General features: G+C 53.1%; 7 protein-coding genes across 7 annotated transcripts; 2 read left to right on the top strand and 5 right to left on the bottom strand.

Annotated features, from left to right (window-relative positions):
- Window positions 1–248: 248 nt before the first annotated feature.
- VTN31DRAFT_2037 (uncharacterized protein) lies at window positions 249–2,332 on the top strand (the record flags this gene model as incomplete). Its single annotated transcript, XM_069402161.1, has 3 exons — window positions 249–594; window positions 642–1,905; window positions 1,963–2,332. The coding sequence occupies 3 exons, from the start codon at window positions 249–251 to the stop codon at window positions 2,330–2,332; spliced, it is 1,980 nt and encodes a 659-aa protein (XP_069257666.1).
- Window positions 2,333–2,498: 166 nt separating this feature from the next.
- VTN31DRAFT_2036 (uncharacterized protein) lies at window positions 2,499–4,770 on the bottom strand (the record flags this gene model as incomplete). The annotated part of the gene is made up of 2 exons (XM_069402160.1): window positions 2,499–4,003; window positions 4,062–4,770. 2 exons carry the CDS (start codon window positions 4,768–4,770, stop codon window positions 2,499–2,501), a joined length of 2,214 nt encoding a protein of 737 aa, XP_069257665.1.
- A 593-nt stretch (window positions 4,771–5,363) lies between these two features.
- On the top strand, window positions 5,364–7,074 carry VTN31DRAFT_2035 (uncharacterized protein; the record flags this gene model as incomplete). Its single annotated transcript, XM_069402159.1, has 3 exons — window positions 5,364–5,661; window positions 5,717–6,858; window positions 6,913–7,074. The coding sequence occupies 3 exons, from the start codon at window positions 5,364–5,366 to the stop codon at window positions 7,072–7,074; spliced, it is 1,602 nt and encodes a 533-aa protein (XP_069257664.1).
- A 2,463-nt stretch (window positions 7,075–9,537) lies between these two features.
- VTN31DRAFT_2034 (uncharacterized protein) lies at window positions 9,538–10,266 on the bottom strand (the record flags this gene model as incomplete). The annotated part of the gene is made up of 1 exon (XM_069402158.1): window positions 9,538–10,266. The coding sequence occupies one exon, from the start codon at window positions 10,264–10,266 to the stop codon at window positions 9,538–9,540; it is 729 nt and encodes a 242-aa protein (XP_069257663.1).
- A 547-nt stretch (window positions 10,267–10,813) lies between these two features.
- On the bottom strand, window positions 10,814–11,392 carry VTN31DRAFT_2033 (uncharacterized protein; the record flags this gene model as incomplete). Its single annotated transcript, XM_069402157.1, has 1 exon — window positions 10,814–11,392. The coding sequence occupies one exon, from the start codon at window positions 11,390–11,392 to the stop codon at window positions 10,814–10,816; it is 579 nt and encodes a 192-aa protein (XP_069257662.1).
- Window positions 11,393–11,431: 39 nt separating this feature from the next.
- On the bottom strand, window positions 11,432–11,992 carry VTN31DRAFT_2032 (uncharacterized protein; the record flags this gene model as incomplete). Its single annotated transcript, XM_069402156.1, has 1 exon — window positions 11,432–11,992. The coding sequence occupies one exon, from the start codon at window positions 11,990–11,992 to the stop codon at window positions 11,432–11,434; it is 561 nt and encodes a 186-aa protein (XP_069257661.1).
- Window positions 11,993–12,107: 115 nt separating this feature from the next.
- On the bottom strand, window positions 12,108–12,635 carry VTN31DRAFT_2031 (uncharacterized protein; the record flags this gene model as incomplete). Its single annotated transcript, XM_069402155.1, has 1 exon — window positions 12,108–12,635. The coding sequence occupies one exon, from the start codon at window positions 12,633–12,635 to the stop codon at window positions 12,108–12,110; it is 528 nt and encodes a 175-aa protein (XP_069257660.1).
- Between the last annotated feature and the right edge of the window lie 3,757 nt (window positions 12,636–16,392).

Genomic DNA, 16,392 nt, shown 5'->3' with positions numbered 1-16,392 from the left:
CGGAAGTCTAACGCAGGGCTAAATTGAAGGTAGAGATGATGCGGGATGCTGAAACCCGGTTTGTTGCAGTCGTGCGCATTCGGGATCTTGCCCTGAGATTATTTTTCTGAAATTTGCGGGTCAACGTTTCTCCGCCTCCGTTTCAGGCCGCGATCGATTGGGGCCTGGGAGCTTCGACACTTATCGGAGTAACGGGCTCAGCTTCAGACTACACAGTTCAATTGTTTTCCCCAAGCCAGACGTCCAGAATGACGGAAGGACGCGGATTGACGCTGCGCAGTAAATCGCGGCGTCGTCCGCAGATCAGCGCGCCCAAGCCTATCTCAGGTCCGACCCCTGCTGCCCTCACGCCGGCTGCTCAACCACAGAGCGGCGCAACCTCGGATCTGGTCAAAAAACGATACTCGAGCCGGTTCAACCAGCCCTTGGACTTGTCGGCAGACGCACCTCCGGTGCCGTCTCTTCCGACCGGCACTCAGCAATATGAGGATCGCGACGCTCCCAATGGCCGCGAGGCCCCGCAAACTAGCTCATCGCAGCCGCTGAACGTGGATCTCAAGGCTTTGAGAGACCCAAACTTACCGGTAGACAAATGTAGGAGTCTGATCCGCAGTATACGGACCGTCGCTAATGGCCCATAGATGTTACCAACCTGCTGGCGAACGCGTCCGAGGATGAGATCCGAGAATACCAGAGTAACCTTCGCAAGCTGAAGAACCGGACGTCCGCAGATCTGCAGCAAAACGTCTATCGGAACCGGAAACAATTTATTAAGATCAGCAAGGAGGCGGAGAAGCTCAAGGCCGAGATGCGAACGCTTCGAACACTGATGTCGGAGCTCACCACGGCCCTGGGCCAGACCCATGCTGGCAATGGGTCGAATCTGCTATCTCTTCCTTCGGAGGATCGCTTTTCGAGGAGGAGTAACCGAAGCTCGATTGCCAACCTCGAGAGCATGTGGAACGTTCAACTGCAGACGTTGTGGAAAACCGTGGAGGGATCGCAGAAGTTCCTTCCCGCCGTGCCCGGTCGCCATATTGTGATGGAAACTGGGAGCTGGGTGGAATTAGATTCGGCCACCTGGCGCCCGCGGCGGCCGGTTCATCTTGTTCTGCTCAATGACCATCTCTTGGTCGCTGCCAAGAAGCGCAAGCGAATCGACCCGAATAACGCGAGTCAGCAACGGGGTCCAGTGCCGACCAAATTGGTCGCTGAAGAGTGTTGGCAACTGCAAGATATCGATATGATTGATCTGGGTGCCAATCTAGGCTCTGGGCAGTCGCGGACAGAGGCGGAGGAGAGGGGAGTTACGCATGCCATCAACATCCGCTACGGGTCCCAGTCGTATACCTACCGATGTGATCCGCGCATGAGCTCAGCCAAGACTGAGTTGCTCTCTACCTTCCGCAAGACAGTGGAGGATCTTCGCAGGGCTCTTGCGGAAGAATCCACCCGGCCCGGGGACGCTCTCCGACAGCTCACTGCACGCGAAGGATCCCGCAAGTCGCTCATCGTCGAGGAAACCGATCCGAGGGAAAAGCCGGAGGTGCGCGTCGACGTTGACGGCAAGCAGTACAGTCTCCGGCAGATCGAGGCCCAGATCGACCAGCTGGACATTGACATTGCACTGCAAAACTTTGAGCAGGCCGTGAGCGGCGTCGAGAAACTGCGCAAGCTGGCCAGAAGCATCAAGAGTAATTTGCACGTCCAGGATGTGATCATTGGCAAGGTCGAAGAACGAGCGACCAAACTCGCGGGGGTTCTCTCTCGCGCGCTCGTCGACCAGCATTCGTGGCCCATGGCGACAAAGACGCACATTGGCCGGTTGAGCCGGCTTGGCTTTGAAGACCGGGCTCGTGAAGCATACCTGCGAGCGCGGACGGACATTATCCACAAGCGTATCCGGTAGGTCTATACACAAGCCGATTTTGTAAGATTACTCCTAACAGGGGGGCTCAACAGACAATGCATCTTCGAAGGCGACCTCCCTCTATACATATTCCAAATCTCCTTCGTCTACTTCACCCTAATCAAGAACACAATCAGCGTCTACCAACAATGTTTCCCGTCCGTGCTGACCAGCGCATGCGTCAAATGGGCCAAGGAACACATCCACGACTTCAATGCGATCCTGTATCGCCAACTGAGCAGTGTGCAGCGCGGGACCAGCGTCTGGACAAAATGTATGGATATTGTTGACGAGCACGCGGCGATGTTGACGGAAGTGGGTGTCGATTTCCGGGATTTCATCGGGAAAGGGTTGAGAGATGACTCGGAACGTAATAATGAAGGGAAGAGCGATAATAATAATAAGTCGAGCGAGAATGCTTAGATATGGAATTAATGGCATTAATGAGAGATTCTATGTGGAGAGCATGGTCCAATATCCGTCAGCTGGGCGGTATCGAACATCCACTGGATCTAGAACTGTACATCGTTTCGGGCTGTATATTCTACACGGTAAAAAAAGTTCAGACAGATGGCCCGACATGACCAGCTTAGGAGGACTTCGACTTTCTGGAGCGGGATTTCCCAGATGATGACCGCCCCGATTTCCGCGACGACGGGGAAACATAGTCATACACGACAGCATCATCGCCCGGGGCCCCCTTCTTCGCTGCCTCGCTACGCACCAGCTGCGGTACCGACCAAATAGTCTCCCAGGAATGCTTCAGATGCGAATGCAGCGTCGTACCGACAGCAAAAGGCAGCGTTGTCTCACTGCTACTACCGGACTCATCGGCGACCTCCACAGCAGATGGCAAACGCATAAAATGCGTGAGAAAGCGCGGAAGCTCGTCTGGCACGTGGCTGACGATGATGAGGGCCTGGTCCTCCGAGAGACCCGGAAACTCGCTCTCGTACTGGGACCGGAAGGCCGAGTTGCCGAATTCGAGGAAGTCGAAGCATTTCGTGCGCAGCGACGAGGGCATGCCGGAGAGGGCCTCGTCGAGAATGATCAAATCCGGACGACTGATGATGGCGCGCAGGAAGAGCACGAGGCGCTGCTGTGCGATGTCCAGTTCGCCGAAGGGCACGTTGTCCGCCCAGTCGACGTCAGTGAGGTCCTCCTCGAGCGACTGTGGCGAGATGCCGCTGGTGAAAAACTTTGGCAATGGAATAGTGATGTCCTGATCCCGGGGTTTGGATGATGACGGAGGGGGGTTGGGCATGAGGTCGGGTTTGAATTTTCTCAAGAAGAGATCGACCGTTGCATCGCGCTCCGTGTTCAGTCGCGGCGGAGAAAGAAAGGTGTCTGCCCAGGCCGACTCCAGGGCTTGTCGCACCGAAAGTTGCCGCGGGAAGAAGGCATGCAGCTCCGGGGACGAGTGGCCGATTCGGGATTGCAAATCGAAAACAGAGATGCCTGGCTGTCCCGGCTCCGGAAGACGGGTACGACCGAACCATTTGATCGGAAGCGCGTATGCCTGCGGATGGTCCGACGTGATCAGAGACAGCAGCGTGGTCTTGCCCGACCCGTTGGCTCCGATGATCGCCCATCGCTGGCCACGGCGGACCTTCCAGTGCAGTCCTTGCTTGAGCTCGCCGTTGACCTTTTGCTCCCAGTCGCCGAGGACAATCCTGTCCCCGTAGCGCACCTGCACACCGTCCATCTCGATGACGGGCTCGCCGTCCTTTCTGGCAGGTTTTACCGCAGGACGCGTGGCCAGCTTCGTAAGCCCATAGTCCATGAGCAGGTCATTATCCAAGACACCCGTCTCAAAAAGAGCCTCTGCAACCTTCTGTCCCCGTTTCAACTTGCCATCCTTCCTGCGACCATGGAGTTGGCGCACTTCCCGCCAGAGTTTTAGTTTCTCCTTGAAGCCGGCTTGGCTGCCGGTGAAGATTATCTGTTGTTTGTTCCCCAAGGCAACGACGTGCGTGATCCATTCCGGCAGTTCATCTTGCGGTCGGAGACCGAGAACCAGCCGCGGCGCCGAGTTCGTTGTCAGCTCGCAGAGTAGATTGGATATGCTGCGGGTCGTGGTCGGATCGAGGCCCACTGTGCCATTGAATTAGCTTACAGGTCTCAATTTCAATTGTTCTTCGGTCAAACTGACTGAATGGCTCGTCAAGAAGGAGGACTACTGGCTCCTTGAGCAAAGCCTGGGCTATTTGCGCACGTCGTGTCTGTCCATTGCTGAGGTTGGCCACGGGCATGTCCAACAATTGTGACAGCTTCAGCCTTTCCACTACGGAGGAAAGCAAGCTTTCATTAATGCCTTTCCCTGCAGCTCCATCTTCGAGAGGATTTAGCTCCGTCCGCCCCGTGAGGAATTGGAACAGTGTCCGATCCGTATCTTCTCGTAAACTCTCGTACCGCGCAGACAAGTACGCGCCCCGCGAGCCCCCAATGGCTTGCGATCCCTCATTCTTGAAGCCTACATATTGAATCGCATATTCCGGATGTTGCAGCCGCGGATTCCGCACCTTGATCTCGGCGGAATCCAAAGCCGGGTACCTGCGCGAGCTCGACGGTACAGCAAAGTACTGCCCGCGGAGGATCTCTAGCAACGTGGTCTTGTCGGGCCCAATCACCGCCCATTGCTCCAGGGGTTTCGAATCTTTCGCCTTGGACGGGAGGTAGAAAAACACGTTCTCGAAGAGCGGCCGGTTGTCGGGATCGGACAGGGCCGAGTTGCGGTAGAACGTCGCGCCTTCGATGGAGATTAAGGGCGTATCGGGCTTGGCACGGCGTGCCCGGTATACGGTCGACCGCGCCGCGGTGCTGAAGCCCCGTGAACGAACGGCGAAGGAGACCCGAAGCATGCTGGTGGTGGTTGTGTTGCTTCAATGGCATTCCCTCCGCCGCAAGACGGTTTCAACTCCGGAGTTGACGGCGCGACTCCGGATAAGAGTGAGGCCAAGAAATTCTGATCTTATCGGGATCTTATCATCTACTATCAGTGAATCACGTGACTTTCACATGGCGAGATAACAGGCTGGAGGATGGACGAGTTCTAAGTAGGGAGAGAAAATCGGCCTCAAACTGCCAAGCTGGAGTGTGACAGCTCAAATATGGACGGGAACATCGAATGGACAGCAGCGCTAATAATAATTGGCCGTGCACGGAGTACCGGAACAACGTTCGGCATTGAACGTGTTCCTGGCCCGAGATTGCCCCAGCGGATGACCCGCTTCTTCAGCCATTCGGCGCATTCAGGGTTCGGCCGGCTGAGGATTTCTTTCTCAAACTACTTTTTTAACTGCTATTCCTTGCAAATCTCTCGCAGAATTCCTCAGGGTCTTGCGAAAAATTTGAACGATCCAATTAGCACGGAATTGACTGCACGCTCCCATTATCGAAGCAGAGTCAACTAGTACTGTCCAAGAATCTGCGCCCGTCGCAATTGCACTACATGATGGCCGGCTCCCTGGAGTCCGTCCCATTACTTCCCCTGTTCCAAGAGGCGAAGAAATATGCCGAGCAAGATCCGAGCAAGGTCGCCGTGATCGACCAAACCAAAGGCCAGAGCTTCACGTACCGACAGCTGCTGAACGACGTGTCGGCAACGAAGAAATGGCTGCTGGAGAAAACGGGACTTGAGTCGGCCGGAGACTTAGAGGAACGTCGTATCTCGTTCCTGGTGCCGAACGGATACGACTATGTGACGATGCAGTGGGCAGTATGGGCCGCTGGCGGCGTCTGCGTGCCATTGTGTTGGTGTTTTGTCAGTCGATGAGTTGCGAAGACTTGCTGATCGCAGGACTGAAGGTACCACACACCCTGTCAAGGAGTTGCTGTATACCATTGGTGACTCCCAACCGTCTCTGGTGGTGATTCATCCCACGTTCGAAAAAGTCGAGGTGCAGTTGCGCGAACATGTTGACGCGATCCCGTTTGCGACGTTCGAACCGTTGTCGGCCGCATTGCAGCCCTCAGACCTGAGCCTTCCGCCATTCAGTGACTCGTTGGCAGTGGATCGGAGGGCGTTGATGATTTACACGTCCGGGACAACGTCGGATCCCAAAGGCTGCGTCACTACCCACAAGAACATCACGTTCCAGGCCAGTAGTCTGGTCAAAGCGTGGGAATACAGTCCGTCAGATCACTTGATCCACGTCCTACCGCTACATCACATTCACGGGATCATCAATGGCTTGACGGCCTCGTTCCTCAGCGGTGCCGCGGTCGAGATGTACCCCAAATTCGACCCTAAAACCATTTGGGAGCGGTGGCAAGACAAAGGGTCGTCAACCATGTTTTTCGCTGTTCCAACCATCTACTCGCGATTGGTGGACTACTTCGACGCACACATTCGGGGTACTGAGCAGGAGACCGCAGCGCGGGAAGGTGCCCGAGCACTGCGCCTGGTCGTCAGCGGTTCAGCAGCATTGCCGACCCCGATCAAAGCCAGGTTCTTGGAGATCACGGGCCAGACGCTACTGGAGCGCTATGGCATGACCGAAATTGGCATGGCCATCAGCTGCGGTCTGGATGTGGAGAGGCGGCTCGACGGCAGCGTGGGCTGGCCCCTGCCGGGCGTTCAAGTGCGCCTTGCGGACAAGGAGACCGGACAGATCATCGAGGGCGTGGACGAAGACGGTATCGTCGAGGTCAAGGGCGATAACGTGTTCCTCGAGTACTGGAACCGCCCGGAGGCGACAGCCAAGGAGTTCACGCCGGATGGTTGGTTCAAGACGGGCGATGTGGCGCGCCGGGCCGCAAACGGGGCGTACTACATCCAGGGGCGGGCATCGGTCGACCTGATCAAGACAGGTGGCTACAAGGTGTCTGCTCTGGAGGTTGAGCGCAAAATGCTCGGCCTCGACTCGATTCAGGAGGTTGCTGTCGTGGGTGTGCCGGACGAGGAGTGGGGGCAGCGTGTGGCTGCCATTGTGAAGCAACGACCAGGGGTATGACCCGGAACTCTACTTGCAGCGAATTCACTGACAAAGAAACTCAACCAGACTGCTCCGCTGAACCTGGACGACCTCCGTCGCCAGTTGAAAGAGGAGATGGCCCCGTACAAGGTGCCGACCATCCTTCGCGTGGTGGACGCGATCGAACGAAATGCCATGGGCAAAGTTAACAAGAAAGATCTTTTGAAAAAGTACTGGCCGGATGCGTGAGTACATTGGCTACACAGCTCATAGACTGATACAAATATCATGACCTTTGTATATACTCGGGTTTGACAAAGACGTCATCAATTGTAGACTTCGAGACCTATACATAATGTTGATGAGTATTGAGACCGGCCGTTGCGAATACATCGGAATTGGAGGGATTATTCTTGAAAACGATGGCCCCTGTTCGCAGAGGGCCAACGTACCTGTTTGTTAATATAGAAGCTCGTAAGAGGGAGATTGTGATTTCGGTGCTCCCCGACATCGAGACAGAGTCTATGGAGTAGTTTCTTGATCTATCTCTAGCACCGGGTGAATGAAAAGCGAACTGATGGGTTAACCAGTCACTAAACAATTTGTTGGATTAGACATTACACGAGCGATGCCGTACTATGTACAATGCCGAGTATATTCTACAGTCCAATCTGCCCGAGAAAGTTGAAGACTGAAGCTTCTATCCGAGTTGCCACCCTCGCTACGCAGCACCGGGACAGTGCCTCAGATGGCCCACCTGTGTATTCGTCGTCTGACTCATTGGACAAAGGGCGCCTGTTCGGTCAACGATTCCGATGAGGAAGAGCACGCCTTGTGCGTTGCCTTGGTTGGCTCACGAAAAAAAAAATTGAGCAAGATCATTCGATAGCGAGTTATGTTCAACGCTTGCCCGTGGATCCTGGCGATGTCCTCTTCTGCTGCTCGGAGAGCCAACGAGACCGGAGAGCCCGCAGAGTAAAACCCAAGACCTGGCCGATGGCGGTATAATAAACCGCATTGTCCTTGTGCTTCTCGACATCGCCCACTGGGTCCGCCAGATGATAGTAGAGAATACCAGGGTTATTCAAATCAATTCTGAGGAAAACAATTGCCTGGCCCGTTGTAAGGTAGCCATATCTTGACCCGGCCTCTATCATGTCATTGTATGCACGACTGATAGGAGCCGCCGTCAGCATGCGGGCCCGGTATTGCAAGAGAGCCCTCTCATCCTCAACATTGGACAGCCTGACTCGGTAGTCCGCCATTTTAGAGAAGTAAAGCCTGGAAAGGTGATAGCACGCGCACTCAGAGGACTCAACCTTGTTCTGTGTAGGAAGCTAGACACGGGAAGAAAACTCAAGAGAAGACACACAAACTAAATGATAATTTTTCACTCTTCGCATGTTGAAGCTCGAAGTCCGACGCACGCACGAAGTTCCGTGATTGTGTTGAACGAGTGTCAAGATTCACAACACTCCCCTCGCTCGAGATCGTCTCAAATCTGAAGGGCATTGAGATCTCGAGCGTACCTCCTTTGATCATGCATTGCACACTCCCCCTGGTCACAAGTCCCATCTTGGCGCTAAAATTTCCAAACTTCGCTTTTGGGAGTGGCTTCGTAAGTGTATCGGCAATCATGGACTCTGATGGAATGTAGATTGACTTTATGATGCCCTTCCGCTCTAAGTCCCGTACAAAGTGATGCGCAACATCGATGTGCTTCGATCGATCGTTGATTTGCGGTTGTCTGATTAGGTCAAGAGACCCCCTTGTTATCCAAGAAGAGAGTCATCGGCCCCTTTCCGTCGGCACCATCGATATATTGAGCATATCCTAGATCCTTCAGAAATTGCGCTTTCCATTTGGCATGCTTCGCCGCCATGGCAGCAGCGACATATTCAGCTTCCGTCGTCGAAGTCGCAACAGCTGTTTGCTTGCGACTCCGCCATGAGACAGGGTCCATCTCCAAGGAGGAACACCATTCCAGAAGTTGACTTTCTGTCAATCTTGTCGCTTGCAAAATCCGAGTCCGAGAAACCAAGACAGCGTTTTGCCGAAGTTCCGAAAGGTCCATAACGGATTCTCAAGTTATTAGTATCTCTCAGGTACAATAGTGGCGACTTCATTACACCCGCATGGCATTTTGTCGGAATTGTCAGGAACTGGGCCAGCTTTCCAACAGCAAACGCGATGTCGGGGCGTGTGTAGACCATTGGGCACATCACACTGCCCACGTTCTTCTGGTACTCCCCCTTGCTGGCACTGGTTAGATCCCCTTCGCCATTTGACTTGTAGAGGTAGAGTGTTGTTGGAAGTGGTATAGACGCTGACTTCCTTCCTCCCTTGCTCATGCCAAGTTGTTTCAGGAGCTGTTCAATGTGAGCGGTCTGAGATCAAGGTACATTGTTCGTGTCCGGCGATCGCGCTCGATTCGGATACCCAACACACGTGAAAGTTCCCCTAGGTCCTTGATCTTGAAGCGTTGTCCGAAGGTACTCTTGAACTCCTGATATCCGTCCAAAGTCCTGGCTGCAATCACCAGGTCATCCACGTAGAGTCCGACAACCATGCCTGTCCTTTTTCGAAAGACACATGGTTCACTGGGGAGAGGTCCAAATCCCATCTCGCGGAGAACTGAGGCACACAGGTTGTACCAATCACGAGCAGCCTGTTTCAAGCCATATACTTTGACAGAGTGGCAGAACATGACCCTCAGCCCTCAGGGACATCCATCCCAGGTGGCGGCTCCGCATAGATCGTTTCTCTGAGCTTGGCCTCGGTGAACGCGTCATTGACGTCGACTTGATGCGCCTCCAGGTCATCAAGGGCAATGATTACCAGCAGGATCCGAAGAGCATCGGCTCGCATCGTTGGAGCAAACATCTTGTGAGAGTCGACGCCACATCGTTGGCTAAAACCGCGTGCGACAAGCCTTGCCTTGAATCGATCAACAGATCCATCCAGCTCATATTCAACGGTGAAAACCCATTTGGAGGTAATCAGGTTCATTCTTTCGGGGGGCTTTACGTTCCGGAATGTCCCGTTTCGAATCAGTTGCCGTAGTTCTGCGTGCGTCGCTTTTCGCCAGAACGGTCCCCATTTTGGGTGGTTGACTGCCTCCTCATAGGTCTTGGGGATTGGTATTGCCGCCTTAGGTGCAGGTCCCTTGTCGAGGGACGCCATGAACACGGTGCAAATGTTCCACGAACGCGCAAATTCGAGGCGTTTTGTTTCCCGTTCGTCCTTCAAAGTGTCATCGTCCCGACTTTTCTTTGTCCCACGCGCATGTTCATTTTGACGGTGCGTTTTATCCGGTGTTGTTGGCTCCTGTATCTTGCCTTCGGTTTGGACAGCTGTCTCTTTGCTTGGACTCGGGGCATCAGTTGGTACTGCGGGTGGCACGCCACGTTGCTCAGGAGAACTTTCATCCGCACTGGGCATCTTTCTCTGTTCCGGCAATATCGGCACTAGGCTTGCTTGACTAGGGCTCCCGACAATCTTCTCTGGGGGTCGCCCGGTGGCCGTCTCTCCTTGAGACCCGTTGGCTCCGCCTTGGTGGGGAGATTGAGTTCCAAATCTCCTCCCCGCACCGATTCGTCGAACTTGACGATTGTCGCCCTGATGATGTACTTCAGATTTGGGGCGTAAATACGGAATTGCTTTGTTGTTTTCCCTCATAGCCAAAGACACCAATGCGTCCTCGGTCTGTCAACTTCGTTGAACCTGGGACCGATTTTGAGTCGACATAAGAGTGCACTTTGCACCCCCAAACTCGCAAATGATCGATTGTTGGTCGTTTACCGCTCCATGCTTCCTCCGGTGTCATCCCGTGCGTCGCCCCTCGGGGTGCTTGAGCCCGATTGCGCACGTACATGTGTGCTTTGACGGCCTCATCCCATAATACATCCGGAAGACCTGAGTCCTTGAGGAGAGCTCGCATACCGTCCTCACTTGTCTCGATGGCCCTTTCCGTCACGCCGTTTTGCCATTAGGCCTGCGCTATTGTTTTCTCGTGTTTCACCCCGTGGTCCTCGTTCCACGCATCAACAATGTTGATCAATTCCGGGGCGTTGTCCGTGCGTACAGCCATCAGCCGTTTTTCGGACTCCAACTCTGCAGACGCCTTCCAGCGATCCAGCACCGGTCTTACTGTGTCGACTTTCCGATCTGGGACTGGTATCTCCCAGCCCTTCCGGCTAGAGTAGTCGACGATCTGAATGAAATATTTATTTCCGGAGAGGCTTGTGGGGAATGGGCCACAGATGTCCATCCCAACCAGTTCTAACAGCTCTGTCCTTGGTGCCGATCTTCCACGTTTCTCTCTGCGCATCTTTGTTTCCAGGCACACGTCACACATTGCTTTACCGGGGCCTGGTACAATCCGCTGGGACAAGCCTTCTGTAACCTCATGCAGACTCCGCACCTTGCCCACACCAAGGTGCCCAATTCGCCGATGCCACAGTTGGCACAGACTCGGACTCTGTTCCTTGGATTCCGGTTCCGCAACAAAAGCAGCTTCGTCTGTCAAACCACTGGCTCCATTCTTAGTTCCGGCAACGAGCGCCATCTCGCTAGTCCTTCCAGTGAATTGGTTCAAGCACCAGAATCATCCCCTTCTAGCTGCCTTGAACAGCAGCCTTCCATCACGGTAGAAGTGGAGGTTGGTACCGTTTTCAGGCATTGAAAGTTTGATCCCTTTATCACACAACGTTCCGACGGATATCAGGTTAACTCCGAGTCGGATCTGGAACGTAGAGGACGTTCCTGAACGAATGGTGTTGTTGACTGCGTCAGCTATGCGCACAGTTCCAATCCCTTCTATGGGCAGCCTTGCTCCGCCGGTCTGTACCTTTCTGGCAGTTGCAAGGGGTTTGAAACTCGAGAACACCCGTTTGTCCCAAGTCATGTGTGCCGACGTACCAGTGTCGACAATCCATTCATCCCGGTCGACTCTCGGCAGTTGATCCGAAGTTTTCTCGTCGTCCTCTTGGCGACTCCAGGAATTGGGGACTGGCTTTATGTCTCGGCGTTCGTTGGTGTCAGTGGCATAAACTTGAGGGAGGGGCCTCTGTGCCATCAAGGCTCCTTCACCGATACTGTACATGTACTGGGTCATGCAGTAGATCTTCATTGCTGCCAATTTGTGTCTAGTGGCCCATTTCTCCATCTCCTCGGCTGTGTTTCTCGGTTGATACTAATTGCAGGGAGTCGTCTGGCCTTCTCAAGTTCTTAACATTCATTCGCTCGGTGACCTCTTTGGTTGCATACATAGCAGCGGCCTTTCATGTTTCAATCGTTGGCATCATCCGTGGGCTTCCGATCGCCTCTTCTCCGGTCGAATTCTTCCCGTTGTTGTTGTTCGCTTTCCCCTTTGCTGGGCTCCCGGACCGGCCTCCACGGTCTTGGTTTCGAGGATTACCTTTACCGCGTGGCTTTCCCTTTCCGTACTTGCGACGGTCATTCCCGGAGTGCGCATCTTCATCGGCTTGTACATTCAACTCGGCCTCTTTGTTCAAAACACGAGTGACACAGTCGTCTAAATTCGACTCGTCTATCTCCTTGCTCTCAAGAGTGTAGCGCACCGTGAAATATTCGCTCGACAGAGCATGAAGAAGTCTCCCGGATATCCGAAGTTCGTTGTAATGATCCGTCTTCTCGAGCTGATTGAGCGTCCAGCCCAACGATCGTAGCTTATCATGGGCCTGTTGGACCGACTCGTCCGGGCGTTCCTTATACGATGAAAATGCTGCTCGAATGGCGTCGGCATGAGTTGGCTGTGTTTGAGGTACCGACGTTCCAGGGCATCCCATGAATTGCCCGGGGGTTCCCGTCGTGAAGTTCCACAAGGGTTTGCTCAGTAGTCAAATCATTGAGGATCGAGCAAAAGAGGTACTTTGTGTCGTATGTCGCCTCCTCTGGGCGCTCGATAACAAACCAGGTCTATGACCCCTTAGAGCCATTCTGAAGGCCTTGAACCATTGTCCCTCGTCAGTGTCGGGACAAGCTTACAGACCTCGCTGGCCTTGAAATCGTCCGGGACGTCTTCGTCGGCGCCGTGTTGTCGAAGATGTTGTCTGACTATTCGCCATTGTGACTTGGAACCCTTTTGATTGACGAGCAAGCAAATCGATCTCGTCCTCGGATGGGTCCCTGTTCCTTTGAAGTCCCGCGCTGTACTTCGGTGGCGCCATTTTTGCAGATGAGGGGTCAATTAGACTGTCCGACAAGTCCAGATAGGTGGTAGTAATGATCCAGATGTGAGCAATCCCACTCTTTCACAATCAAAGCCGCGTCGCAAGCGATCCCACACGCTTGCCCAAACCGATCCCGAGCGATCCAACACACTCGAGGGTACGCCCTACGTAGCTGCGAGCGACTCAAAAAACTCGCAGTGACAACCGATCCTGGCCAAGTTGAACCCGAGTGCCTTCAGAGCAAACTCGGGGCTCATAACCTGTTGTGAAAGTGGGCGTTCAGGCTTCATAGAACGAACTAGGATTGGCGTACAAGAAAGCCTGGAAAGGTGATAGCACGCGCACTCAGAGGACTCAACCTTCTGTGTAGGAAGTTAGATACGGGAAGAAGACTCAAGAGAAGACACACGACTTGAAATACATGAAATTTTTCCTATCATGAAGCTCGAAGTCCGACGCATATTACGAAGTTCCGTGATTGTTGGACTAATCACGTGATGTCGTAATTGTTGTAGATGAGTGTCAAGACTGGTGACGCGCGGCTGTCGCGTCTGTGGGCGTAATGGTCTTCACTAAATTTATGAAAAATCACGTGACATGTCCTTAGTAATCATGGTGCTTATGCAATAAAGTTTGTTTACGAAGGCTCTCTCGCCTCTCCCCTGTTTTCTCCTCGCGTTCCTGTCGCGTCAACCTGTCTGTTGTACCCTTGCTTCGCCATGCCACGTTCGTCCGCAACCCTGCCTTTTCTTTATCGACTGTGCTGCTATACTAGAAGCATTGATGACGTCTACTGAACGAGAAACTGAAATCTATTGCTCCATGTGCAAGAGAAGTCGACCGACCGAAGACTTTGAATTCAATAAACAGGGCAAAAGGAAACAGACCTGCCAGCGCCATGCTAAGAAACGGATCTGGAGTTGAATGAATGGGGAGATTTTACTCGGCGCTTTCGCAAATGGAACAGACCTGTGGGCTGCTCTTGAAGACCAAGATTCTTACTCGTGGTGGATGGCTATCTACACTAGATATCTCTCTTACAGGGCCAGCGCGAAGTTTTTGATGCCTCGTACACGTTCAATCTCGATGCTTTTCCTGTTAGATTCGGGATTTTTCGGCCCCAAGCAAATGCATCCAGTTTTGACGGCAACCCCGACTCGGAATTATCTCATGGCTACCTTGAACGCGCCGTTACGCGTTCTCACAGAGATATGTAATCTGGAAAGAGGGAGGTTTCCGCTTCAAGCACAAGGGAACGAACTACCTTCGTCACAAACGAACCATGTCGGGAAATTCGGGGTATAAACACCCACTCACGAAGAACCTCAAATAATCTGGCAAGGCAAGGCTACAAGGTTTTCTGGAAGTGGGCTACAGGCCACTCTTTTCTCGCTTGTTGGTCTTGGAAATGCACATGATTGGCGCACTACGCGATGACCATAACTCAGTCATATTACGTACGAGTTAGTTAACCTGGGTACGAAATCCCTCCAAAACTATCTCAAGGACGGAAGAACTAGAAGGACACTACCGTATTCTCTATCTGGTAAACCTAGCCACCTAACTCATGTGACTCGTCACGTGTTCATAAATTTAGTGAAGACCATTAAGCACACATCTGTCGAGTGCATGCCCTGAAATGAACCGAGCCTTGCCGTTTTAGGCAAAGATTAGGTACCTTAGGTAAATACTTAGTCATCAGCGCGGTTTCGGTTGCAAGAGAGCAGAGCGGAGGATTACTAGTTGAGCAGCAACTCCCTACGGACAAATGAGAAAAACCTCTACGGACAAAACCTATCATAGGGAAAGAAGGAAAAGAAAAAAAAAACTAAAAACTGTAGGTACCGGAATGGGTCGTTCCTTCGAGTCGACTGTCACGGCTATACTCTCCCGCCTCCAGTCATGTGGAAGACGGCATACAAGAGAGGCTTGCAGGAACGAAAAGGAAATGGACGAATAACTAATGTACTGCTTAGAACCATTTTAGATGAGTGACTTCTCACACTCTCATCAGATGTTTCTAACCACAGAGCCACGGACATTTGCAGTACAATTTGGGGCTCCTCCATTGCTGTTAGCGTGGACGGCTCCGGCCGGACTTTGAGAGCAAGGGGAGCTGCCGAGGTTACAGGAACGACTTGTCCAGGCACGACAGGAGTACATACTAGTATTGTCAGTCAGTTCTTGGGACGCTGGGCGTAGACAACATAGCTGCGGATGATATTTGTGTTAGTTGTCCCTTGTATAGCAAGGCCGGATAATAGACACTCACAAGCTCACAAGTCGAACATCATGTGGATGTCGCGGTTCCGGCCGTCGGCGCGGGCCTTACTGGCAAGAACAATGACTTCCTCCTTGGTCCACTTCCTGAACCGCGTCAGAGGTGCCAGGGCTACCGCCTCGAAGCCGTTCGCTTCGGCCTGGGTCTGATTCCAGGCGCCAACTTTCTTCTGTCTAAGAGGTCAGTACTGGAGTGTTATTGATTCACCGTCTGGGGGCAAAGGGGATAACTGACAAGATGGCGATCCTTTGGCCAGACGCCGTAGGGAATGACAAACTTCTCCACACAGATATTCACGAACCCGGCCTCCTTGAACCACTGCTCCAACTTGAGTCCGGGACGCACCTCATAGCCAGCCTCCTCGAACGCGCTCAAGACTTCGTCGTAGTATTGTTGGAGCGCAGTGCCGTTGAGAGTGCCATCTGGAGACATGGGATAGCCGTCCCAATCCTGGAATTTCAACCCAGCCGCCGGGCTTTACTGATCTGCTTTCTGTCAGAGAGCCAAAGAAAACGGAGAAGTTTTGTTGGCTTACCGATAGCATTGCTTGATCAACTTCCCAAAATCCTTGATCGAGGTGGCCAGATATCGCGCGTGGATGAAGTCAAAGGGGTCGCTTTCATATACCCACTCCGACTCGATGTCATCCACAAGGAATTTCACATTCGGAGGAACCCTGCAAATCCCCGTCAGCCCAGCCACTTAGATACGAGTTCTTATGCTAAACTGACAAAGTCGGTTGAACCGGGCTCAAATCACAGCCGATTACCTGGCACAAACAACATCCCGTCTCAGCATTCTGCCCATCTGGGATCGCTCCCCCTAGTATTCCTTACCTCGGCCTCGGGATGTTGGTCCGCTTCAGCGAGTCAGCTTCTTTATCTTGGGTCCGCCATTCCCAGCTAGCAAACTTACCGAAATCAATTGCCCAGATACCTGTCCCAGTTCCCAGATCAATTACCCGCTGCGGGTTCTTGATCGGGGCCAGATAGAGCTTCCGGTGCATTAGCGTGAGACAAAGTTCATGAACAATGTCCAGGCGGTCATTTTCTGCTTCGTCGTTAGGGAGCAGATACGCTACGAAATAACGAT

This window comes from Thermomyces dupontii, assembly GCF_041956625.1.
Source record: "Thermomyces dupontii strain NRRL 2155 unplaced genomic scaffold VTN31scaffold_10, whole genome shotgun sequence".
NCBI lineage: Eukaryota > Fungi > Ascomycota > Eurotiomycetes > Eurotiales > Trichocomaceae > Thermomyces > Thermomyces dupontii.
The sequence above is the reverse complement of the archived record's forward strand: the minus strand, read 5'-3'. Positions and strand labels throughout refer to the sequence as shown.